The sequence below is a fragment of the Mandrillus leucophaeus genome, unplaced genomic scaffold (assembly GCF_000951045.1).
Source record: "Mandrillus leucophaeus isolate KB7577 unplaced genomic scaffold, Mleu.le_1.0 Scaffold14, whole genome shotgun sequence".
NCBI lineage: Eukaryota > Metazoa > Chordata > Mammalia > Primates > Cercopithecidae > Mandrillus > Mandrillus leucophaeus.
Genome location: NW_012101365.1, coordinates 9,695,304 through 9,723,222, shown reverse-complemented (window position 1 = coordinate 9,723,222; position 27,919 = coordinate 9,695,304). Strand labels below are relative to the sequence as shown.

General features: G+C 38.9%; 1 protein-coding gene across 2 annotated transcripts in view; it reads right to left on the bottom strand.

Moving 5' to 3' along the window:
- Positions 1–16,161: 16,161 nt before the first annotated feature.
- The window catches only part of HOOK1 (hook microtubule-tethering protein 1), a 68,959-nt gene continuing 57,201 nt past the window's right edge, over positions 16,162–27,919 (bottom strand). Inside the window, exons 20-22 of one of the 2 annotated variants that reach the window (XM_011973868.1) lie at positions 24,144–24,245; positions 21,387–21,455; positions 16,162–19,711 (exon numbers count right to left, since the gene is read on the bottom strand). In XM_011973868.1, the coding sequence (XP_011829258.1) occupies positions 19,541–19,711; positions 21,387–21,455; positions 24,144–24,245 (342 nt within the window). In that variant the 3' untranslated portion in view covers positions 16,162–19,540. The remainder of the gene's footprint in view (positions 19,712–21,386; positions 21,456–24,143; positions 24,246–27,919) is intronic. The other variant, XM_011973867.1, reaches the window with a different exon arrangement.

Here is a 27,919-nt window from a genome sequence, read left to right as displayed (position 1 = left end):
GTTTTGAAGCCACTGATGCCTGCTCAGATGTGATGGGACAAAATGAAAGTGATTTTGAGGAATGATCAGAGGAATTTGACTCAGAAAAAACTAGATCCAAATCCCAGCTCTACTGTCTCCTCCAAATTAGCCTTGGGAAAATCATTTACATGCTAAATAATTTACCTTTTTATCTAGGAGACGAAAAGAGGATAATGATTCCTTCCATAAAGAAAGTTCTTATATATAAGAATCAAAAGAAATGGTGAGCTTTAAGTGGTTTGTAAACCATGAGACACTTCATAAAAGTTCTATCTGTAGTGTGCCTTCTTCCTGCTTCCTCTGTGAGATATGTATTTGCTTCTGACCTGTTGAGAAGCTCAGGTCAAAGTGGTGCAAAATAGTTGAAAAGAGTTAAAAGTGGGCCCTAGGAGCAGTCACAGAAGTGAGCTATGAAGGCTCCCCAATTTGGTAATACTGTTCATGCTTTATCTTGTTTCTGTCTCAAACTGATCCTCTGATAAGTCAGCAGGGCAGGTTTTATTCCTCATTTAGAGACAGGGAAAGCAAGTGTCATTGAAACAGTTTCTGTGGTTTACATAAGCACACACCCAAGGCCAAGTGGGATGTGACCACAATTAACCAACCTGGGAAACAGGTTTCAGGAACAAATGTGGAAATATTTTTCATCCTTAACAATACCTTCTTGCCTTTAATCCTCCATCAGGCACTTATTCCTATGTTGTTTCACACTGCCTTTAACGATGGTAGGTGTGATCTTCTCTTGCAATTAAGATTGTAAGCTTTTTGTGGCTAATATTACCAGCCTAAACTCCCTGGGCCCTGTTTTGTTGTTGTGGTGGTGGTGGTTGTTGTTCGAGATGGAGTCTTGCTCCTTTGCCCTGGCTGGAGTGCAGTGATATAATCTTGGCTCTCTGCAACCTCTGCTTCCTGGGTTCAAGTGATTTACCTGCCTCAGCTTCCCTAGTAACTGTGATTACAAGTGCATGCCACCATAACTCGCTAATTTTTGTATTTTTAGTACGGACGGGGTTTTGCCATGTTGGCCAGGTTGGTCTAGAACTCCTGACTCAAGTCCACCCACCTCGGCTTCCCAAAGTGCTGGGATTACAGGTGTGAGTCACTGTACCTGGCTGATGTTGGTATTTTATAGCAGGGAAACAGAAATGCCAAAATCCTGCTCACTCTTTCTAGGTGTGGCTGCTGAAGGAAGATAACGATTATAAAGTAGAAGGCGATAGTACATGAAGTTTTGACCCCAGTACCAATGCAAACAAATGAACTCCCTGGGAACCTGGGCTAAGCCTTATAAAAAGATCATTTTTCCTAAGGTGGTGTCTTAGTCTGTTTTCTGTTGCTATAACAGAATACCTGAGACTGGATATTTATAAAGAAAAGGAGTTTATTTGTCTCACATTTCTGTAGGGTGGGATGTCCAAGGACATTGTGGCAGCTTCTAGTGAGGGCTTCCATACTGTGTCATCACATGGCAGAACAGCAGAAGGACAAGCAGGTGCATGCAAAAGACAGAAAGCAGGAGGTGCCAGGCTCACTTTTATATCAGCCCACTCTCACAACAATGAACCCACTCCCATAACAATGACATCCATCCATTCATGAGGCCCATGCTCTCATAACCCAGTCTCCTTTCATTAGGCCCCATGTTCCAACACTGCAGCATTGGGGACCAAGTTTCAAAATACGTTTTGGAGAGGACAAACATCAAAACCATAGCAAGTAGTTAGACCTAAGTAATTTACATAGCTTAAAACAAAATGGGCCATGAAGTCACAGGGCTCTTTCTTCCTGTTGCTTGGGATTCAGAGAAAAGCCAATTAAATTGATGCTGTGAGAAAGGGAAACAGAAGAGGATGGGAGGAATGTTTGCAGCTGCTAAGCTAGCTGGGGAGCCAAGAAAAGGGTATGTCTGGACGACATGGTTGGGTTTTTAATGTGTAGGAGGAGGCTTTGATCCTTCCCTAGTAAAAGAAAAAATGGAGGTGAGAGCCCCATCTATGTGCATTTTTTTTTTTTTTGTAACCCACAAGAAATTTGCATCTCTAGAAAACAGGCTGAGTGATATTCTGAGAATAAAACCAATCAAATCAGGCTTTGAACTTGAACTTCTCAAACATCCAGGACTTTCATTTTTCCCCAGTCAGATCACCCAAGTAGGAGACTCAAATGGACACTGGCCAAAATACATTGTGTGTCTCAGTTTCCTCATTTGTAAAATGAAGGACTTTGTTGAAGTCATCTCTGAGTTCCATTTCTACTCTGCTGTGCATCTTCCGTGACTCTAGATGGGCAGTACACACCTGTTACTTGGGGGAATAAGTGTAAAAACACTGGGAACTCATCCTGACCTGATAAATGCAATGGGATCCTGGGCCAAATAGGATGTGAGCACAACTAATCAGAAACCACAATGAATAGATGACTGTGAGTAACTGAAGAAAATATCTCTTTTTTCTCAAAGCTCATGGAAAGGCTCTAAAATATGAGCCCCCGTTTTGTCCAAAGACTTCCCGTCCCACACAAATATTTTGTTCTGTATGCACTCTTCTAACTCTCTTTTTCTTCCATCTATTTTGGAAGCTCCAGGGCCCCTGACCCCCTTGTCTTTTGTCAGTGCCTGATGACACATGGTGTGCAAGCAATATAACATGATCTGTGGTATGATGGATGAGGCATGGATTTGCCAAAAGGCACCCAGGCTGTGGATCATCTCTCTACCACTCTCCTACAAAGAGATGCAGACACATGCATGCTACAATATAAATTTAAAACCAGGTTGGAAGTTGAGGGACTTATAGCAGAGGAGGAGCAGGACACACAGGATACCCTGAGTTGTTAGAAAAGTATGCCTGAGTCAGGCATAGTGGGGCTGCGTGCACCCAGGAGAGGTCCAGGAGGGGGACTGACCTCATAGTGCCTGATATGGTTTGACCATGTCCCTACTCAAATCTCATCTTGAGTTTTAGCTCCCATAAATCCTATGTGTTGTGGGAGGAACCCAGTGGGAGGCAATTGAATCATGGGGGCAGGTCTTTTCCATGCTACTCTCATGATAAGAATAAGTCTCAGGAGATCTGATGGGTTTATAAAGGGGAGTTTCCTGCACATGTTCTCTTCTCTTGCCTGCTGCCATGTGAGATGTGCCTTTTACTTTCCACCATGATTGTGAGCATGATTGTGAGGCTTCCCCAGTCCTGTGGAACTGTGTGAGTCCTTTAAACCTCTTCTTTTATAAATTGCCCGTTCTCAGGAATGTCTTTGTCAGCAATGTGAAAAGGGACTAATACAGTAAATTGGTGCCAGTAGAGTGGGGCACTGCTGAAAAAATACCTGAAAATGTGGATTTAAATTTCGAACTAGGTAACAGGCAGATGTTGAAATGGTTTGGAGGGCTCAGAAGACAGGAAAATGTGGGACAGTTTGAAACCTTCTAGAGACTTGTTGAATAACTTTGACCAAAATGCTGATAATGATATGGACAATGAAATCCAGGATGAGGTGGTGTCAGATGGAGATGAGGAACTTGTTTGGAACTGGAGCAAAGGTTATGTTTTAGCAACGAGACGGGCAGCATTTTGCCCCTGCCATAGAGATTTGTGGAACTTTGAACTTGAGACAGATGATTTAGGATATCTGGCAGAAGAAATTTCTAAGCAGCAAAGCATTCAAGATGTGACTTGAGTGCTGTTACAGGCATTCAGTTTTATAAGGGGAGCAGAGCATAGAAGTTTGGAAAATTTCCAGTCTAACAACGTGACAGAAATGAAAATCCCATGTTCTAAGGAGAAATTCAACTGACTGCAGAAATTTGCATAAGTAAAAAAGGAGCTGACAATGGGAAAAATGTCTTTAGGGACTGTCAGAGGTCTTCACAGCAGTCCCTCCCATCACAGGCCTGGAGGCCTAGGAAGAAAAGATGGTTTTGTGGGCTGGGCCCAGGCTCCCTCTGCTGTGTGCAGCCTAGGGACTTGGTGCCCTGAATTCCAGCTGCTCCAGGCATGACTGAAAGGGGTCAAGGTACAGCTCAGGCCATGGTTTCAGAGAGTGCAAGCCGCAAATCTTGGCAGCTTCCACATGGAGTTGAGTCTGTGGATGCACAGAAGTCAAGAACTGAGGTTTGAGGACCTCTGCCTAGATTTCAGAGGATGTATGGAAATACCTGGATACTCAGGCAGAAGTTTGCTGCAGAAGTGGAGTGCTCATGGAGAACCTCTGCTAGGGCAGTGTGGAGGAGAAATGTGGGTTGAAGCCCCCACATGAAGTCTCCACTGGGGCACTGGCTAGTGGAGCTGTGAGAAGAGGGCCACTGTCCTCCAGATCCCAGAATGGTAGATCCACTGAGAGCTGCACTATGTGCCTGGAAAAGCTGCAGACACTCAGTGCCAACCTGTGAAAGCAGCCAAGAGGGAGGCTATCCCTTGCAAAGCCACAGGAGCAGAGCTGCCCAAGACCATGGGAACCTACCTCTTGCATTAATATGACCTAGATATGAGACAGGGAGTCAAGGGAGATTATTTTGGAGCTTTAAGATTTGACTGCTCTGCTGAATTTTGGACTGGCATGGGGCCTATAGCCACTTTGTTTTGGCCAGTTTCTCCCATTTGGAACATTGGTATTTACCCAATGCCTGTACCTGCATTTTACCTAGGAAATAACTTGCTTTTCATTTTACAGGCTCATAGGCAGAAGGGACTTGCCTTGTCTTAGATGAGACTTTGGACCGTGGACTTTTGAGTTAATGCTGAAATGAGTTAAGACTTTGAAGGACTGTTGGGAAGGCATGATTGGTTTTGAAATGTGAGGATGTGAGATTTTGGAGGGGCTGGGGTAGAATGATATGGTTTGGCTGTGTCCCCACTCAAATCTCATCTTGAATTGTAGCTCCCATAATTTCTACATGTTGTGGGACGGAGTGTGAGATAATTGAATCATGAGGGTGGGTCTTTCATGTGCTATTCTTGTAATAGTGAGTTCTCACAAGATCTGATTATTTCATAAAGGGGAGTTTCCCTGCACAAGCTCTCTTGTCTGCCACCATGTGAGATGTGCCTTTTGCCTTGCACCATGATTGTGAGACCTCCCCAGCCACTTGGAACTGTGAGTCCATTAAACCTCTTTCTTTTGTAAATTGCACATTCCTAGGAATGCTTTTATCAGCAGCATGGAAATGAACTAATACAGTGCCCTACATATTTATAGACAGAAGGCAGGGCTGACTAGGTGGCTAAGTAGCAAGGACAGCTTCCAGGGTGAAGATGTGGCTTTGTTAGAATGGGGAGACTTTGGACACCCCTAGTGTCAAGCTGTACACCCCTTGAGCTCAGTCAAGCCTGCTGAGCCAACTTTTTTCGAAGCCACCTAAAGGAAAGAGGTAGGGTGTTAGTTATGAGTGTCCAGGCTTATCCTGATTTGTCACTCCACAGCCCCTTACTGTGACTTTGAGCAAGACATTTAAACCTTCAAGCCTCCAATTTTTCTCTAAAACAGTACCTCACTATGTGGTAATAAGGATAAATATGAAAACATGAAATTCTGTCTGTGTAACAGATTGAAGGGGAATAAGACTCATTAGAATGCAAGACAAAAGTGGCTTTATTTCCACCTCACCCCACCACCACAGTCTGTGAACTGTATCTGTTTTGCCTCTGAATGAAACTTCAGGCAAGGTTCATTACATTTCTGATACAACAAACATCCCTGTCCTCACCGTCCTTCCTAAGTGTCATTTTGGTCCTTACAATTTGCAGTCCAATAAATATACAATTTATATAACTCCATACATTCACTGATTTAGCTTCCCTCAACTCAGTTTTAGAACTGGAAGGTTTCCAGGCCGGGTGGGCAGGGGTTCGCCAGCCCTTCTCTCTGGTCCAGTGCTCCCTCCTTCATGGGCATTCCTACCTCATCCACCACCTACCCCATCCCACCAGGGCCCTTCATGTGCAGCACCTTTGACGTGGACAGTGTTTTTTCCTTAGCTTAACATTGCTCTCCCACTCTGGGGCATCTGCCAGTGCAGCTCCTCTTCAGGACACATTATCCCTCCAGGACTCCTCTTGTTGGGATCCAAGATAGCCCCATGCTGGCTGCGCCATGGGGCCCACATGGAGTCCCACACCCTTGTCGCAGTGTGAGAAGCAGTGCAGTTTCCTCCAACAGAGCCCCCACTCCTCAGCTACCATTGGAGCCTCACCCAACCTCTTGCCTAGAGGAACTTTCAGGCCTCTGTGTGCCACTGATTCTTGCCTCCCAGAGAAATACAGAGCACAGGTAACTCTCTCTTGGCTAGAAGCCTCTCACCTGGTGAGGGGAAACCATGTGCCTCTCCCACTTGGTGGGAGATGGGTGGGAGGTCAGGAGGATCTGCCTGTCAATGAAAACCAGAGCTGAACTGCATTTAAAGCAGTGAAAACAAATTTTAGTTAGGAACTATTGCAATAGGGGAAAGGAGATTTCAGTATAGAACCGGGCTTAATTACAAACACAGCTGGGTTGGGAATGGAAAATCTAAGAGGAAATATTAGGGGTAAGGACAGATTCTGGCTAAATCCACTGGACAGGATTCTTGCTGAAGACCAACCCGAGTGATCCGGTACCAAGGGTGGGGGATGAATATTTGGATCAGAGACCAAGGGGTCAGGGGTTGCCTCTAAACTGACTTGGCAAGATTCTTGCTGCAACTTGGCCATTAGGCCCAACATGGACAGATGCCAAGGTCAATGCCTAGAGGGTTTAAAGGAGCTGAGTCTTTGTCACTCCTCACCACAGAAGTCTCTGCCTCTTCCATTAGTCCTCTATGTAGGCAATGGGCTATAAGGGTGACAAAAACAGTTATCTGAGGCCCCTGTGGCAAGTCTCACATAGGATTTCAAGTGCCCTACTTTATAGCTGTGGGTTTAATAGCACTTGGCATGTACTATTTGCAGTAACTGGGACTCCAGTTACCCCAGTGAAACTGAGAGATGAAGACCCCATTTTGATATCCTGTTACAAATATCCAGCCCACAGTGACATCCTAATGAGTGTTATTTCTCTTTCTGTGTTGAGTGAAGGAATGGATAAATGACTCACAGGACACCCTAGGGTCTTGCTGTGGCTCAGGATCAGTGCTGTGAACAGCAAGAAGAGGACTGGGCTATAAATGTGGCAAACACTGGAGCCTGCTTTTCTGGGCTGTGACATTCACTATGAAAGATTCCTTGCCATGTTTTTATTTTTACTCTGTCACACATATACATGGGTGTTTCTGCCATTAACTATCTGAAAGTACAGTTCCAAGTACATCTGCAATGGAAGATGCTCCTTCCTTTTATTCTGGTTAGCTTTGAATGTATGACAGCATCCTGTAATATTGCTAATAATGTTTTCTCACTTGGTAAACTTGCATTGCTTTCCTCAATACCCACATACGCTGGTGGTATCTCCCTAAGTGTGGAAAAACCAAACCTTATGAATTTCTTCTTCTACTTGGAAAGAGAAAATGAAGCTGTGCTTTTGATACCAAGCCTCACATTAATAGTCTTTTTAAATCAATTCAACAAACAGTTACTGAGCACATACAATGAATCAGATAGTGGTTAACAAAGGGAGATACAGGACCATCCCTTCTTAGAGCTCATTCCAGTGCTGATGAAAGTGAGAAATGGGGGATTATAAACATAAAAATCAACTGACATTAGTGGTCCCAACTGGGTTATGAAAACCAAAGGAAACATTTGTGAAATACACATGGCTTCACAACATCTTTCACCACTGCCATCACTGCATAACCATCTTTGGGGGAGGGATATGTGTTGACGAAGTCCCCCAAGCTGACTCCTCTCCATCTCACTTATTCTTGAAAACCACCACAATATATTGTGCCTTGAATTCTCCCCAGGTTTTCTCCCTCCTCGTCTCTTTTTCTTCCATCACAGAATGTCTTAATTTTGCCTTCATTTTTGAATAAAAAATTCACCATATATAGAATTATAAATTAACAGTTTTTTTTCTTATAGCACTTTGAAGATGTCATTTCATTTTTTCCTGGCTTATGTTGCTTCTGATGAAAGGGCCACAATCACTCACATCCTTGTTCCCCTATTCATTAGGAGTCTTTTGTCTTCCAGCTGTTACTAAGATTTCTTTCTTAATCATTACTCCTCAGCAATTTGGTAATAATGTATCTTAGCATTGTCTACTTGGTGTTTATTAAACTTCTTGTATTTATGAGTTTATTGTTTTTAGAAAATTTGGATAAATTGTGGCCATTATTTCCTTAAATACTTTTTCTTAACTCACTCCCTGATCCCATATTTTTGGGATTTCAGTCGTACATATGAGGCCCCCTCGATGTTGAATTACTGGCCACTAAGGTTCTGTTAATATTTTTCAGCATTTCTTCTCTCTATGAGATAGTTTGGATAGTTTCTGTTCAAGTTTCTGTCTTCAAGTTCAACTAAGTTCACTCTTAGTTTCCTCTGCAGTGTCAAGTTTGTCATTAAGCCCACCCATTAATTTTTTTTATTTCATATATTTTATTTTTCTAGAAGTACCAATGCATCTTTTTAAATATAGTTTCTATTTCTCTGTTATTTTTGTTTAGATCTTTGAATATACTTATACTATTCATTTAAAAGTCCTTGTCTGTTGTGTCTGTGTCTCTTAACTGAGTTTTTCTCCTTGCTATAGGTCACACATTCCCAGTTCTTTATGTCTGGCAATTATTACATAAGTTTTTCATTGTTGAGTGTTTTCCTTGTCTTCCTTTTGCAGAGTATTAAGTTTTATTTTAATAGGGAGTTAATTTACTTGTAGGACACCTTAATCCTTTTGAAGCTCATTTTAAAGCTTTATTAGAGTAGGTCTAAAGTAGCCTTCATTCGAGGGCTCCTAAAGGGTGATTTTTCCAGAGTCTCTATTGATTGCCTGAGGTCTTCAGTGTGGTCTCTCCACTCTCAATGAATATAGCTAATTCCAACCCTGTAAAAGCTATGGTAATCTTGCAAATTTATTTAAGTTCCTTGTAGATTCGGGATATTAAACCTTTGTCAGATAGATAGATTGCAAAAATTTTCTCCAATTCTGTAGGTTGCCTGTTCATTCTAATGATAGTTTCTTTGCTGTGCAGAAGCTCTTTAGTTTAATTAGATCCCATTTGTCAATTTTGGCTTTTGTCGTAATTGCTTTTGGTGTTTTAGTCATGAAGTCTTTGCCCATGCCTATGTCCTGAATGGTATTGCCTAGGTTTTCTTCTAGGGTTTTTATGGTTTTAGGTTTTACATTTAAGTCTTTAATCCATCTTGAGTTAATTTTTGTATAAGGTGTAAAATTTAAAAAGAACCATCAAAAAGTGGACGAAGAATATGAACAGACACTTTTCAAAAGAAGACATTTATGCGGCCAACAAACATGTGAAAGAAAGCTCATCATCAGTAGTCATTAGAGGAATGCAAATCAAAACCACAATGAGATACTATCTCACACCAGTTAGAATGGCAATCATTAAAAAGTCAGGAAACAACAGATGCTGGTGAGGATGTGGAGAAATGAGAACACTTTTACACTGTTGTTGGGAGTGTAAATTAGTTTAATCATTGTGGAAGACAGTGTGGTGATTCCTCAAGGATCCAGAACCAGAAATACCATTTGACTCAGCAATCCCATCACTGAGTAAACACCCAAAGGATTACAAATCATTCTACTATAAAGACACATGCACATGTATGTTTACTACAGCACTATTTACAATAGCAAAGACTTGGAACCAACCCAAATGCCCATCAATGATAGACTGGATTAAGAAAATGTGGCACATATACATCATGGAATACTATGCAGCCATAAAATAGAATGAGTTCATGTCCTTCACATGGACATGGATTAAGCTGGAAACCATCATTCTCAGCAAACTAACACAGGAACAGAAAACCAAACACCACGTGTTCTCACTCATAAGTGGGAGCTGAACAATGAGAACACATGGACACAGGGAGCGGAACATCACACACTGGGGCCTGTCAGGGGGTGGAGGGCAAGGGGAGGGAGAGCATTAGGAGAAATACCTAATGCACCCTGGGCTTAAAATCTACATGACTGGCTGATGGGTGCAGCAAACCACCATAGCACATGTATACCTATGTAACAAACCTGCACGTTCTGCACATGTATCCCAGACCTTAAAGGAAAATAATAAAAATTAATTTTAAAACAGCTACGGCAATCATTAAGCTTATAGCTCTCTGGTAGGTGTTTTCTGGTAGGTATCCTTTGCCCAACCTCATGGAATCTCGCTCTACACACACAGAGGTTGGTATTCAGCTGATCTCTTTCAAGATTTCTGGAGCTCACTCTTGCTGTTGCTTCTTTCTCTATTCTACAAATTCTACCCATGTCAGTCACCCTAAACTCCAGTCTATTTTCTCATCTTAGCAAGACTACTGTGTTCTGATTGTTTCCCTGCCTCTTGAAATGGAGTCTAGTAAATCCCTCCAGCTAGAAAGCCAGATGTTGTAGAGCTCACTTCATTTGTTCCTCTCTGTTGGGAAGCACGGTCCTGCACTTTCAGTTTTCCAATATCTGAAAAGTTTATTTACCTTGTCCACTTCTCTGGTTTTCCTTGTGGTAGAGGAGCTAGTCCAGTCCAGTTACTGTCACAGCATGAAACAGAAGTCTCTCCACTCTGTTGTATTTTTCATGGAACTTAAGTCTGGCTGAGAGTTATATTTATCTGTAAAAAGAGGCTACAATAACTCCCTTCCTTGTGTCTACACCCTTTGAAATGTGACTTTACACCTTCTCTCCTCATGAGCTAGCATCTACTCACAGTCCCCTTTACTTGAGGCTGGCCTGGTAGTGAAATGACTTTCCTGGCTGACCCCAGGGCCGAAGAGACTGTGTGTGTTTCTGCTTGCTTTTCTGGGACTCTCCTGTCACCATTTAAACAAGTCCACTTTACTGCAGGATGAGAAACATGTGGCTTCGTCACTGCCATCACATTGCCCTAGCTGATAGCTGGCCAGCCTCCAGAGCTGTGCATAAGGACCTGAGAGGGGTTGGATCCAAGCTAATCTGGAAGCTGAATACACTTGCATGAGTGAGCCCAGACAAGAACTGCCTGAGCCAGCCTAAATTTCCAACCTAAGATTTGCGAGTTAAATACATGGTTACTGTTTTAAGCCACTGAGGTTTGAGGTGTATTTTCACACAGCAATAGTTAACTAATACACTACGTTCCCTGAGGGCAAGAGCAGTATCTGTCTTGTTCAATTCTGAGTCCACAGTATTAAGAACAGTGCCTGCAACATGGTAGTGTTTAATAGTGAATTAATGAACAAAATCAGTGGAATCATTGTGGGTTGGTGCTAGGTGGGACCTATCACCAGAAGTCAGATCTCTGCCACTACCCCTCTGTCCTTGTCATCTCACCCCATGACCTATTTCACAGCCCTCATGCTAACTTCTATTACTACCCTCCAGGAATGCAGTGGAGGAGCACAGGCTTCTGTCTTACCTCACTCTTTCAGTCCCAGCTGGCTTTCTGGACTGGTGCCACCTAGCCCATTTCCCCATGCTTGTTTCGCAACAACAGCCTGATGCCCTGAATGAACATTTTGTACTTTCTGGGTCATACAGTTTTTGTGTATTCACACGAGCTATTTGTTCTGCTCTGGAAAGCTAAGGACCTTTTCCTCTTTTGAAACAGACAAGGAATTAAGTTAAGCAAGAAGGGGTCGAATGCAAAGGGTCACTTTCAGAGACTGGCTCTGTCATTGATGATGTTCGTTATAACAATTAGGGTCCGAACAAAGGCTTCTCTTTGCCAAAATACATCTGAAGTCCAAAGACATCACAGGGCTCTGATGCACACAAAACAACATTAAAAGACTCAGTGGGGTAGCAGTGGGAGTCGGATGAACTGGAGGTCAGATCTTTGTAGCTAAGCTGGCCTGAATTCCATTCCTGGGTTTTACCTTTTATTACCTTTTGCTTGTGAATTAAACAGGTTACTTTACTTTCCTGAAATCGTTTCCTAGTCTGAAAAGTAGAACAAACCTGCTGAGGTGGAGTATATGACTGGTCAAAAGTCCACTGTTCCTCTCTGGGGTGCCTCTCCTTGTGGTGCTCCTCCCTGTGGGATGATTATGTACAACCACCTTCATGAATTCAGGAATGGCCGTGTGATTGGCTTTGATCAATAAAATGAGAGCAAAAGTTCCACGAGCCACTTCTAAGTGCTTGCAAGCTGGCAAGTAGTGCAACATGTTTCTTCTCTGCCATGAGACTACCCGTGTTCTAAATAAGGGTCTTTCACCCTATGTCCAGTGTGACAAAGACACGAAGCAGAGTCACAGCTTATTCAAGATGAACATATGATGGGAGAAATAAACCTATTTTGTTATAAACTAAAATTTCAGAATTACTACTGCAGCATAACTTACCCTATGCTGTCAGATACGCACATTGTATTTCTTGTGAAAACATGAGATCAAAGTAACATGATAATCAATTACAGTAGTAATGCTGTATGGTTATTTCAGAGAAGCATCTGGTTATTCTGTTATGCAATTTGGAGAACTTATTTCTAGACCTTTTTTTTTTCCCCAGGCAATTTGATCTTTTCCTCAGTGTGACCACAGAACAAGATATTCTTCCTGCTGACTACAGGATAAGATTCTTCGGTATGGCTGCTATGTTGTAAAAACCCCAGGCTGCCATTCACTTGTAGTTTAGGTGAATGGTGCCCTCAAGTTGGACCATGTAGAGTAAGTTTGTCCACAAGCGACCCAGGATGGCTTTGAATGCGGCCCAACATAAATTCGGAAACTTTCTTAAAACATGAGATTTTTCTTTTTCTTTCTTTCTTTTTTTTTTTTTTTTTTTTTTTTTAGCTCATCAGCTGTCATTAGTGTTAGTATATTTTATGCATGGCCAAAGACAGTTTTTCTTCTTCCAACATGGCCTGGGGAAGTCAAAAGATTGGACACCCCGATGTAGGGTCTGCACAGCCATATGTAAGGGCATGTTCCTTAGGTGGACATATGGTAATTTTTGTGATCTGAAATCTATTCACCTTTTGAATTACATCTCTTAGTACTTCTCCTGCCAAAGTACTGAACTATTACTTCCCTAAATAGGCCAGCTCCTTCAGCATCTTCATGTCTTTATAGAAGCTAGTTTTTCTGCAAGAAATGATTAATTATACCTGGCACACTCCTATTCATCCTATAAAGGCCAGCTTAAATATTAACTCTCCAATGACATTTTTCTTGACTCTTGGTTAGTTGCTTCTTCCTCCATTCCCTGATAATTTAAAATATTTTATTTCCTATTTCCATATAGTCTCCCAATTAAAATGAGCTTTTCAGAGATGACTGTGTCTTGTTCACACACATTCAGTACCTGTTTCATGCCTAGCAGGTGCTCAGGAAATGTTTGTTGGACATATAGTGGGGGTGAGGGGTAGGGGAGAGCAAGCAGCCAAGTGACATAATGCTCCAGTGAGCCATAAATTTTCTGTAGCCATGCAGAAAGCCCTATACCTCTATATTCCTTAATTTCACATTCTGGAAAAGGTGGGTTTTAAATATTGGTTACTAAGGTCACTCCTACTTTCAAAAATCTGACTTGTAGAGAGATCTTCTGAAATGGTAAGTTAAGGAGCTCCAAAAATCCATTCCATAAAGGCACTGAGAACATGAGCAAAAATAATCAAAATCAACATTCCAGAATGCTGAAAATTAAACGAAGTCACACAACAACCTAAGCATTTGTTTTAAAAAAAGAAAAGCTGCTCTCAGCAAGAACAGGGAGCTCTGTTTTAACTTGCCGTATGCCAGTTCTCCTCTCCCCAGCTCTCAAGTATCCTTAAAAGCAACAGTCTCACAATTTTGGTACCTGTGAATAACAATGATCAAGCAGCCACTGGAGGGAGCAGAATGGGTTTAGAGCACCCCAAAGGCCCCCATTCCCAGAAAGTTATCATTATATGACCTCTCTGGCAGTTCCTTGAAAAGCCCCATTCTCAGAACTTGTCTTTATTTTACCTTACTAAACACTCATTCTGTGCGAACCACACTACAGGACATTTGTTAAAAAAAAAAAAAAAAAAATCAGTGACAATTGTGCAACATTACAGTAAGCCAAGGTAGCAATACAAGTTGGAGCTAACAGAGCATTAAAAGGATACACTGGGAATAGAGATGCCCACCGGGGCTTCTAACACTCTAACATATGCCTAGGAATCTAGAAGACCATGCACACGTGAGGGCTACATGCCTGCCCAGGCAAAGGCCTGGAAAGACCCTAATCTCTCATCTCTGACTGACTGTGGGGGTCTGTGTAAGCAAGAAACTAAGGTTACGATAGAATTGTAAACTACCTGCTGGTGTGTTAAAGGTATAACCCAAAACACACGTAGAGCCCTTTGGGAAAGGCTGAGAGACTTATTTCAAAACATTTAAGGAAATCTCTGGCCAAAATTAGCTGAACACTTTGCTTAAAAAGCACAGAATTCAGTGGCTGCACATAATGAAGAATGGAATTTTTACAGAATTAGTTCAAGTCTCTAAACAAAAGGCAACAACAGGAACAATAATAAACCATGGGGTGGGGTCTGATTTCCAGAGTTTCCAAATATTATTTACAATGCCAAATTTCCAATAAAAAATTATGAATCATGTGAAGAAACAGAAAACAATGGCTCATAGACAGGATGAAAAGAAGTTACTGGAAACAGTCCCTAAAGAAGCCCAGGCATTGGATTTACTAGACAAAAGCTTTACGTATGTTCAATGAGCCTGAAGAATTAATTAGCTAAAGAATTAAGTTAAATATGAGAATGATTTTCCACTGAATAGAGTATCACAATAAGGAGTTAGAAATAAAAAACAGCAACTAACTAGAAATTCTAGATTTGAAAAGTACAGTAAGTACAAGATATCACAATAAGGAGCTAGAAATAATTTTTAAAAACTAACTAGAAATTCTATATTTGGAAAGTACACTAACTGAAATAAAAAATTCACTAGAGGAACTCAGCAGCACATTTGAGATACACTTGAAGATAAATCAATGAGATGATCTATTCTGAGGAACAGAATCAAAAGAGAATGAAGAAAAATGGGCAGAGACTTGGAGACATGTGGGACACCAAGTATAAACAGGTGCATAATGAGAGTACCAGAGAAAAGGATAGAAAGGGGAAGAAAGTATGTTTCAAGAAATAATAGCCAAAAATTTCCCAAGTTTAATGAAAAGCATTAGTCTGCAGATCCAAACTCAACTGCAAATAGAATAAATTTGAAGAAGTCCACACCTAGATCCACAATTGACCATCTTTGATAGTCAAGCTGTCAAAAGCCAAAGACAATGAGAGAAGCTTGAAAGTTCCATATCCCCTGGAACTTCAGAGGAATGTGAATTGTGTACATTCAAGCTAGATATCTAGAACAAAGCTGTATCCCACCTAATTATATAGGAATCTGGGAAGCACAGTTTTGGTTTTCTCTTTTTTTCCTGGATAATAATGTAACAACCTAAAATATGGGATTCTATCACTAAAGTAAGAGGGGTAGAATGGATATTCAGGAATAAATAGCAGTCTCTAAAATTATATTACCCAGGAATGTCTTGGTTTTTTTTTTTTTTTAAACAGTCTCACTCTGTCATCCAGGCTGGAGTGCAGTGGCATAATCTCAGCTCACTGCAACCTCTGCCTCCCAAGTTCAGGTGATTCTTGTGCCTCAGCCTCCCAAGTAGCTGGGACTACAGGCGTGCGCCACCGCACCTGGCTAATTTTTGTATTTTTAGTAGAGATGAGGTTTTGCCATGTTGGTTAGGCTGGTCTCGAACTCCTGACCTCAAGTGACCTGCCTGCCTCGGCCTCCCAAAGTGCTGGAATTACAGGTGTAGCCACCACGCCCGGCCCCAGAAATGTTTTGATTCCATGTTAATGCAAGATGTCTAGGTTCCAGAGGTGAAATTGGAGACATAAAAAGATATATTCCCAAATCATTTAATGTATCTTTTCATTCCCCCCCAAAAAAAGGAAAAACAAAATTAGAAAAATGCAATTACTTTTTCTTTACCAACCTAAATATTTTCAGTCCTCTATTTAATGCAGCAAATAAACATGCATTTCTGCCCACTAAAAACCCATCAAAATCAACAGACACAGAAGAATAAAGTTTATTTACTTAAATCATTTCACAACTATTATATTGATAATGGACAATCATTTATTTAAAATAATATCCTAAATACTTACAAAAATAAATCAAATATTGGTTCTATTTTTCAAGTGTCAAAGTCTTTGCCATAGAAAATAGAAAGGACCTTTTATAAACTAAACATTACATTTGTGCTACATCATTTAATAACTCCACACTATTTTCTTTCATGGTTTGTGCTTTACAAATTTCCAAACTACTTCTTCACAATGTACAGGTGCACAATAAGAATGTATGCATACATTCATATACACACATTTTTACATAGGAATGTTTTTCATTAAATACACATTTAGAGAACCTAACACAGACACTACTGTGGCCTAAAAGTCACCCCCAAGTCCCATGGTCAGATGTGCCCCTAGAAAGAAATCGGTATAGATGTGAAAACATTATCTAACATTCAAATTAGCACTCTAATTATCAGAAATGATGACATAATGAGGAATACTCACTTTAATATTTCTAAAAAAGACATCATTAATCTATACTAAATCATTTGACAGCCTTATTCATTGAAAAAATAAACTTCAAATTTTTTTCAATACATAAGTTAATCTCAACATAGACATCAATGCCATATGTACACACCCTTAGCCTTAAAAAGAAAAGGAATTTTAATGTTAAAGCAAGTGCTCAACATTGAAGATCATTTTCAAATTGGTCTGTGGTTTTACTTTATAATCACTAGGACATTTAATTCCTTATCAAATACACAAATGCTGAATATCTCTTTATTGGTAGATGTACTCAAGCCTCCCTTACAACACAGATGTGTATAAATCATGGCTCATGATGAAATGTTTATAATGCTTTACCACCCACAGGGTGTCAACTCACTACATTAATCAGATGTGGAAAAGAATCTCACTTCTGATCAGTTCCTGAATTTCTATATAATTAATCACAATAATACAGAACTTTAAATTACATTAGTCTTATATAAATACTTACATATCAAACATTTTAAATTCTACTTATCAACTAGAAAAGTGATAAATCAGAAAATTTGCTTTTCCTCTATTAAGAAAAATGAATCTAGCCTTATGTCCTTATCCAGAAATTGCATGATTTAGAAATTCCAAGTATAATGATCTGATCTGTGAAAACACTAATTTATTAAAGTTAATGTTTTACAATAAATTCCATTAAAACGGAGCTTGAAGGGTTTGTAAAATCTCAATCATAAGCAAGTAGAAACACCAAAGGGGCAGATGTCTTCACTGACTAAAATATGTCAAAATGCCATAATATTTAGAAAACGTTAAATACCATGCTAAAATATTTTCAAAGGCTTATTTTATTTTACCAGAAGTTCACAGGCAAGCAGATACTACAATAATATATGAAAATGAAACTCAACAATATAACTGTATCAAAATCTAGGAGGTAGTCAACAGAAGTAACCCTGATAGAACAAAATATCCTGACAGGTGCTCCCTAATCTCGGAGATGCAAATGCAGTATGAAATTCTTGTATTTTCAGTAAAAAGTTACCAGGCAAAAATCTGAAAACCAGATATCTAAAAAATAATAACACTGTAAATGGAACAATACTCACACTGTATTTGCAAAGAAAGGCTATGAATAAAATTTAGACCACAGCTCTACAGCATGCAAGCCAAATCTGGCCTACCACCTGTCTTTGTAAATAAAGTTTTACTGAAACACAACCATGCCCATTTTGTTTATATATTGTATATGGCTGCTTTAACTCTATAATGGCAGAGTTGAGTACCTGCAACAAAGCTCATGTAGTCCACAAAGCCTAAGACATTTACTAAAATATTTGCTCTTTGTCCATTCACAGAAAGTTTGCTGATCCCACTCTAGACACACTGCTGAGAGGTATGTACGCTGAACAGCACTGAAATGATTAACTACGGTTGTCACAGCATAAGGTATTCAACTGTATGGAATGTAAGGTGCTAATTATGTCACAATTCAGTTCCTTTTTATATCCGAAATAGTCCTAATATTTTTCTTCTTTTTGTGGTCTAACATCTAATATCAAATAGTATTTCCAAGTTACTTTAAAAAGACTTACTATGGTGCTATCCACTAGGACTTTCTGCAATGATGGAAATATTCTATAGCTGCCCTGTCCAGTGTGGTACCCACTAGCCACATGTGGCTATTGAACATCTGAAATGTGGCTGGTGCAACCAAGAAACTGAGTTTATGATTAATTAAATTTAAATCGTCATATATGGCTCATGGCTATGATATAGGACAGCACATATTTAACACAACTAAAATTCTTAAGTGCTAACTTTTAAAAATGACCCCAAAAGTTCAAAAGTAACGCCTTTGAAAATAAGAGCTTTGAGCAGAAACAAACTGAATACCACAAACTGAGCCCAAGATAAACTCCTTAATAAGTAAACAAAATCAAACTGATCCCATCTTGTTTCATCACTGCAACATCCCTTTTCAATGAAGCAAAATTATTACATGATACAATTTTTCAGCAGAAGCTAAATATAATTTTATGCTTAAAAGCAGTAACTGAAATCTTCATTAATTACCTTAAAAAGTATATAGACATTTCACAAAAAGTATATATATATTTTGCTTGCTTTCCATCAGAAAGTTGCCTATTACAAATGTCAGTTTATTTCTTATGCTTAACATTTTAAACATGATGTCCAGAAGCCCTTATTTGCCATAGGTACAAATTAGAACTATGAGATTTTCAGAATATGTAAAATTTCCAATTAATCAATTTTATTATTCCAAAGTCATTCTAATTGTCAAATCTTCCAAATGTTATATCTTCCATGACATGACAAGGTAGAGGTACACATTCAATGGAAGAATTAGGGGACAGAAGTAAAGCCTTGTATATACTAACTGAAATCACCCTTGCATAGTTCTCCATGTGCCTGCCTCGACTGTTTTTATATAAATCAACAAAAAACAAAAAAAATTAAACAAATCTAGATAATGTTTTAAGATTAAGTATTACTGAATAACTATTGAAAATTAATTAAGTTACTAGTACAACTGAAAACATTTAACTAAACTACACAAGGCCAATTTGAAATTATAATACACTCAAAAGACAAATGTTTGTTTGAAATGTGTGTATAATTACATCCCCAATTATTCAAATGTGCTCCCGCAGAGAGATGGCTAATTATATACTTTGTTTTTGAAGTCAACTGGCAAAATTAATTTGATGCATGTTGATTTTAAAATACCTGATATCCAGCATCATAAACCTTCTTTATCAATCTGGTACTTAGTTGAAAGGTACAAAATATTTTAAGGACACTTCTATTTTATGTTTTTTTTTTTTTTTTTTTTTTAGTTTAATCAGATGTTGTAGCAGGGACTTTAACAGAGAGATTTCTTCTGGTGTTGGTGATGTGCCGTTGCTGTGCTAAGAAAGACCGTGCAGGAGTACATGCATTAGTGTCATTGCAGGCACCACCGCCGCTCACAAGTCTAGATTCCATCCCCAGTTTCTGGAATGCTAGACTCTGAAAAATAAAAAAAAAACATATATTTAACATGACTAAACAGTTTGCCAAGTGCTTCTCACAAAGGCATTTAATCCTTAAAACCAACCTATAAAGCTAAGGCTTTCCTCATTTTTATAGAAAATAAGGGCTCAGAAGCTGATTAATCTGTGAAATGGTAATGCTAGTAAGAAGGCACAAAATCCAGTTTCTCTAATCCACTAAATTTAAAATTATTTAAAATAGTAACTTAAAATAATGGCCTGGAATTAGACTTAATTATAACAAATTTGTGTGTTTGGGCCATCCTTCTATCACCTATGAGCAGACATGTCACAATAGAACAGCTTAGATCAAAGTTTCTTGAAGGGTGGTCCCTGGATTAACAAGATCAGCATCCCTGGGAATTTGTTAAAAATACAAATTTAGGGGCCTTACCCAGACCAGACCTACTGAATCAGAAGTTCTGCCAGTGCGTCTAGCAATTTGTGTTTTAACAAGTCTTCTGAGGCATGTTAATGTTTGAGAACCACCAGTATAGTTTAAATTTACTATAGTCTATCTCGATATTGATACCTGATAAATTATCATATATTGGCTGTTGAGTTTCTTATAAGGGAAGTCATTACTCTCCCACTAGACCACATAACACAGTTTTACTGAGCTTAGCATCACTAGTAACTAGTACAGTACATGGATATTAGATGCTCAACAAATATAGGTTAAAAAATGAATCAATCATGGACAACTTGGCTACAATATCTTCACTGATGTATGTATTAAGAGGTCATGGAAGAACAAATAAATAATACATAGTCACTGATCTCAACTAGGGTGACTGACTCATGAGACAAAGTTCTGAGAATACCTCACATGTAATTTCCTTCAGGGCCCTTTAAGCCACATTTTACCCAACAGAAGAAAGGAAAGAGCTCAGATGAAAAGCATGGTGTCATGAAAGCATGAGCCATGTTTCAGGAAGAATAGCTAGTGCTTTCTGGTGGAGCACAACATTCACACGTGGGAAGTTAATAAGTGATATGGCTTTGTATAAATAAGAAGAGATAAAAGTGGATAATAGCGTATCTGACTGACTAGAATAATACAAAAGAACCCCATACATCATGAAATGCTACTCTTGAAAATATCCCACTGATACTACCAATGACAAAATAAAACACATTTCAAACTATGCTATCTTCTCCTTGGTAGGACAAAGAGACAATGATGAGGAGTGACCCCTGGATAGAAAAAATAAAGTAACAAATACAGTAAAGGACCCACTGAGGCTTTAGAGGATGTTCAAATAAATACTGAGGACTAGAAGCATTTAATTTTGCATTACACAGATCTTCCTATTTCTTCAGAAATCTTTTATGGGCAAAAATTGAATGTTTCAGCTCAAATAAGGCAAATTAAAAGAGGTTTAAGAATTATTACAACTGTGCTTCATATGTATCAGCTAAACGCTGATGAGTCACAAAATCAATTTAGTGGATTAGAATCAACATTAAAAAAGAATATGACAAAATATCTGAGTGCAATACACAGGGTAACTTTTGTTTCAGTCATACACATACACATGCTATGTCTTGGTTTATGGTATAAAATAAAATATATTTTCTTATGTTGTACTTGGTCAAAAAAGTTTGCTAAACACTGTTCTCATCCAATCATTTGCTGAACTTCAGCTCACCTTATTATACCAGGCAGAAACAATGAGTTTTTCTTCATAATCACGAAATTTTGCTACTTTGCATTCACTCTGAAAAAAGATACGAGGACAATTAAAATCCCAGAAATTATCCCAAATTACTAAAGACAGAATAATTTCTTCACTATGCTCATTATTGAGTGAATCTAAAGATTGCACTTGTGAGACACACAATGTAGTCAAATGTAAACTGAATCAAGCACAAATGCATGCACAACACCGTTAGGAAGGAATAAGATTTGTGACTAATAAACTTTTATTTCAAGAAATTTACTGGTAGAAGAGAGTGATTTAAACATAAATATACACAACTGGTGATCTTAAGGCTACTGCCCCCCATATCTAGAGAAAAAAGTAACAACTGGCCTAGGTAAACAAAACAGAGCTGCACCTGTGGAGGAGTCAAAACTAAGGAGAAAGAGGACATAGTCAAAAATACCTGGAAAAAATCTTTTTAAGTTGCTATAAAGTTTAATACAAATTTTTCTCTCTTAATTGTTGGTGGCCTGTGTACTAGATTCCATAGCCATATTTATGTGCCATCACAGAGACTGACATACTTTTCTTGAGTACCAGAAATAGTTTGGTTTATATAAATACTATTATCTTGATACATAGGATGTTCATGATACAAAAAGTATATAAGAACCAAGCTCAAAAGAGAGGTGATGCTCTTCTTCAGACTCACACCCAGTCCAGGCACAGAATTCCCAAGAGGGATGGCAGATAGAACAGTCTCTGCTATTTACATTACATTTCTTCTTTTTACTTTTTGCAGTGTGTGTCTAGATGAATACACACAAATTAAACGCCCAAGTGCTGTGACTTAACCTAAGCTTTTCCTCAGAGTCTTACAGTTACAGGGACTATTTTCTCATTATATCTGTTGGGGATGTACATTTCAAACATCAACAATAGTGTATATTTTCACTGACTTTCACTGGGACATAAACAGAGCAACTTAGATTTCAGCAATTATCCAATCCCAGTCTCATCATTTTATAGATAAGAAGATGGCGAGCCAGAGAGGAGAAGCAACAATTTTAAGACAAGAAGTTACTAATAATGCTGCAACTCTGGCCTTTGAGTTATGTAATATTTAATGTTAGGGTACAGAGATAAAAGATACAGTCTTTGCCCTCAAGACATGTACACATATACCAAAAAGAAAACCAATGCTGTTGTGGAATAAATTCATGAGTTCAAAGTACATGGACTCACTGTGGAGAGTTAGACAGTATTAAACTTCCCCTAAAGAATACATGAAAAGTTTAATAAAGAAAGAGATATTTGACTTAGAACTTGAAGAATTAATAGCATTTCTTCAGACAGATCTCCTTACTCAGTGCTTTTGAGAACACACAACATAGCCTGGACAAGCATTGATAGCAAGGGCATATCAAGTTGGTGTTGTACTACGGATGTAGGAAGAATGGTGTTGTACTATGGATGTACGGAGGAGGGGATGTTAAAGTCTTTAAGTCTTTAAATAAAAATATTTCTACCACAGTTCATACCTACTTGCTCAAATACCAAGAAAAAGGTACATAAATAGAGTGCATTTCTTTGAAATATAACATTCCTAGATGATTTAAAAAGAAACTGAATACAGCTGGGTGTGGTGGCTCATGTCTGTAATCCCAGCACTTTGGGAAGCTGAGGAGAGTGGATCACTTGAGGTCAGGAGTTCCAGACCAGCCTGGCCAACATGGCAAAACCCCATCTACTAAAAATATAAAAATTATCTGGGTGTGGTGGCATGCACCTGTAATCCCAGCTACTAGGGAGGCTGAGGCACGAAAATTGCTTGAACCTGGGAGGCAGAGGCTGCAGTGAGCCGAGATTATGCCACTGCACCCCAGCCTGGGCGACAGAGCAAGACTCCATATCAAAAGAAAAAAAAAAAAAGAAACTGAATACCATTTATGAGAATTTCAAGGCCAGTATGTAGAATTCCACATGGCTCTGCAATTATGCATATGTTATTGAAAGGTAGTATATATTTACTTCAAGAATAGCATCAAATCTCACTACAGTATTAAATATAGTAGTTTTGTTAAACACTTTGCAAAGGAAACCAGAACGTGCTCAATTATAAATCTAAGAATACATAATTCCATAGTGACATACTTACCTAAGTATCATAAAAATAATATAACCACTAACACTAAAATATCTTTAAAATTTAGACTCAGCTAATTAATGAGAGCATGCCATTACTAATATAATTTTGCATGATTAATAACTAAGATTGCCACTTTAGTTCAGGAGTTCACTAGGATTCTGTGAGTACTTCCTTCTGCCAGAAATTCCACTACTAATAAGTTTGTTTAGGTTCAGGTGAGAAACGGCTGAAGGTAAGAAAAATGTGGTTGACTGAGTCAGCACAGTATCTTTTTTAGACAGTAAAGGTCAGGTTTTTATCCCCCAAATGAAATCATATTTGCATAATTTAAAAAGAAACATTACAGCAGGACTCTATTAGAAAGTCAGGGATATCCATATAATGCCCGTTATTGACAAGGAGAGCTACAACGCTGCATATAAACAGGGTATATGAGCTACACACAGACCATCTACTGGGTGGCCAATGAGATGCTTTGTAATAAACACCCTGGATGCTAAAACATGACATTTTTAACTTCTTGTAAAACGTCATCATTAATGGCAAATATGACAACAGTTAATTACCAGGATTCTATAAAATAATTAAGAGATGAGTAAATATAAAAGTTTTACCTCCAGAATCTCAATTCTTCTCTCTTTCTCTGCCAACTGCTTTCTTAGTAGCATTATTTCAGCTGATGCTGGATTTAACTTGGGATCTAAAGTTTTTATTACCTATTTAAAGAAAACAATTTTATGCTCACTTTATATTTTAAAGTATTAAAACATATAGAACATATCTTACAAAAACTGTGTAAGTAAGGTGGAAAATAATCCACAAATTCATCCAAGAGCTAACTGTAGCTTGTTTTACAATCCTAACTGGGATAACAAAAATAACTCATTCTATATACAAGAAACAGTATAAATAAACAAGAAAAATATAAATGTCCCCATTCCAAAATCAAATTTCCCTTCTCCAAAGCTCAGTACATGGAAATAGTTATTTAGCCTTTTCAATACTCAAACTTTAGAAATTAAAGTCTTGAAATAACCCTTTCTATATTTATTTGACTTGAGAATTTTTTAAAAAATCAAAATGAATTCAATAACTCTAAGGAAACTTACTGATTTTATAAAGTAAGAATAACACACACAGAAGAAATTCTTAACAATAATCTTTTTTACTATTATTATCTAGTCAAGTGTAATTCAATATATAAGATCAATATAATAAATGCTGGTGATTTTATTTGCAAAAGGTAGGGTGCTGAATCGCATTTATGTTATTACTAAAAATTGAGTAAAAAGATATGTTTAACCAGAATGTAGTAAAGAGATTCGGCTAAACTATGAAGATACCATTCTGTTAGAAAACCAATTCAGAAATGTCAAGAATATATTTCCAGCGAAACCATAAATTTCAAACAGGGACATCGGCATGATGTAGTTATAAAACTATTAAAAATATTTAAAATTATTTAATGAGTTAGGACAATTTCATCTATATTTATAGAGGTAAAAGAAGACTGGATGGTAAAATACCAAAATATTATTGTGGCTCCTTCTTTCATCCAAAAATCATTTACTGAGTGACAACTATGCCGCAGATGAGGATTCAGCAATTTATGGGAGACATGGTGGCCGCCCTCATGGAATGCACACCATAAAAGCAGAATACATTGAATAATTTATATGAATTTAATTACAAAAAGAAAATCATAGTTTATTATCTCTAAGTGATAAATGGTTGTGATTTGTATATTTTCTGAATTTTCTACAATGGACATATGTTATTACTTTAACCAGTATCTTAACCAGTATTTAAACCTCTTGCCCCAAATAAGGTAATGGGAAAAAAAATCACATTTATGAAAGCAAGCAATTGTCTTTTAAATGATATTATTCAATGGTGGCAAGAATATGGTATTCATTGTCATGGTTTTAATTAATTATAGTCCTTTTAAAATGTCATTTAGAAATACATATCAAGCATCTTATGGTCTTATCCTATGACTCAGTACTTCCATTTCTAGGAAATAAAGTTAAGATAATAAACCAAAATAAAGAGAAAGTTTTTCTGTATAATTATGTTGACTATAGTCTTATTTATAGGAGCAAAAAAGGAAAAGGGAATGAATACAGATTATTTCCAATAGTAGGATAATGCTTAAGTAAACTATGTTATATCCCACACAACTAAGTATTATGTAGGCATTATTTCACTTTTGCAAAGTCTGTTCCATAAATGTGGTGTGGTCACATGCCTGCACTCCAAAGTGGGAGTGAAAGTGATTGATGCTGTTTTCAGGCCTCGCCCATTACATATCTCCTATGCAATCTAGGCTGTCTTTCTTCTGTACTAGTTGGACAAGGTCAAGTGAACCTGGGGTCCCTATGCTGAAGAAGGCAGAATCTCTGTCAGCTTAGGACTCTGAATGACTACATGGAGAAGTGGTGCCCTTTCCCCATTTATGGTTGGACTCAATGTGACTATGAAGTAAACCTCTACCTTGTTAAACCTTGAGTCTGATGAACATTTGAAAAGTGTTTAACTGCCTAATCTAAAACTAAATGATACAACAATTTCAAATATGTTTAAAACGCTAAATTTTTACAAAAGATAAAATGTTCATATTGCTGTTTCTAGAAAAACTGTATTCTTAGAAAATCTGCAAAGATTCTAGCAAATAAGAATCCTGGGCTGAAGGCGGCGCCCAAGATGGCTGAATAGGAACAGCTCCAGCCTCCAGCTTCCAGCGTGAGTGACACAGAAGATGGGTGATTTCTGCATTTTCAACTGAGGTACTGGGTTCATCTCACTGGGGCATGTCAGACAGTTGGCGCTGGTCCGCGGGTGCAGCCTGACCAGCGAGAGCTGAAGCAGGGCAAGGAATCACCTCACCTGGGAAGCACAAGGCGGAAGGGAATTCCTTTTCCTAGCCAAAGGAAAGTGAGACACACAACACCTGGAAAATCGGGTAACTCCCACTCTAATACTGCACTTTACCAAGGGTCTTAGCAAATGGTACACCAGAAGACTACATCCCACACCTGGCCCAGAGGGTCCCACGCCCACGGAGCCTCCCTCATTGCTAGCATAGCAGTCTGAGATCTAACTGCAAGGCAGCAGCAATGCGGCAGCAAGGCTGGGGGAGGGGCACTCGCCATTGCTGAGGCTTAAGTAGGTAAACAAAGCCACTGGGAAGCTCGAATGGGGTGGAGTCCACCACAGCTCAAGGAGGCCAGCCCGCCTCTGTAGACTCCTCCTCTGGGGACAGGGAATAGCTAAACAAAAAGCAGCAGAAACCTCGGCAGAGGTAAATGCCCCTGTCTGACAGCTTTGAAGAGAGCAGCAGATCTCCTAGCATGGAGGTTGAGATCTGAGAACGGACAGACTGCCTGCTCAAGTGGGTCCCTGACCCCCGAGTCGCCTAACTAGGAAACATCCCCCACTAGGTGCAGACCAACACCTCACATGGCGGGGTACACCCCTGAGACGAAGCTTCCAGGGCAAGAATCAGATAGCAACACTCGTTGTTCAGCAATATTCTATCTTCTGCAGCCTCCACTGCTGATACCCAGGCAAACAGGGTCTGGAGTGGAACTCAAGCAACTCCAACAGACCTACAGCTGAGGGTCCTGACTGACAGAAGGAAAACTAACAAACAGAAAGGTCACCCACGCCAAAACCTCATCAGTACATCACCATCATCAAAGACCAAAGGCAGATAAAACTACAAAGATGGGGAAAAAGCAGTGCAGAAAAGCTGGAAATTCAAAAAATCAGAGCGCATCTCCCCCTTCAAAGGAAAGCAGCTCATTGCCAGCAACGGAACAAAGCTGGACAGAGAATGACTTTGACGAGTTAAGAGAAGAAGGCTTCAGTCGATCAAACTTCCCAGAACTAAAGGAGGAACTACGTAACCAGCACAAAGAAACTAAAAACCTTGAAAAAAGAATGGATGAATGGATAACTAGAATAATCAATGCAGAGAAGACCTTAAAAGAACTGACAGAGATGAAAACCATAACACGAGAACTACGTGACAAATGCACAAGCTTCAATAACTGACTCAAACAACTGGAAGAGTATCAGCGATTGAAGATCAAATGAATGAAACGAAGCAAGAAGAGAAGTGTACAGCAAAAAGAGTAAAAAGAAATGAACAAAGCCTCCAAGAAATATGGGATTATGTAAAAAGACCAAATCTACATCTGATTGGTGTGCCTGAAAGTGACGGGGAAAATGGAACCAAGTTGGAAAACACTCTTCAGGATATCATCCAGGAGAACTTCCCCAACCTAGTAAGGCAGGCCAACATTCAAATTCAGGAAATACAGAGAATGCCACGAAGATACATACCCCTTGAGAAGAGCAACTCCAAGACACATAATTGTCAGATTCA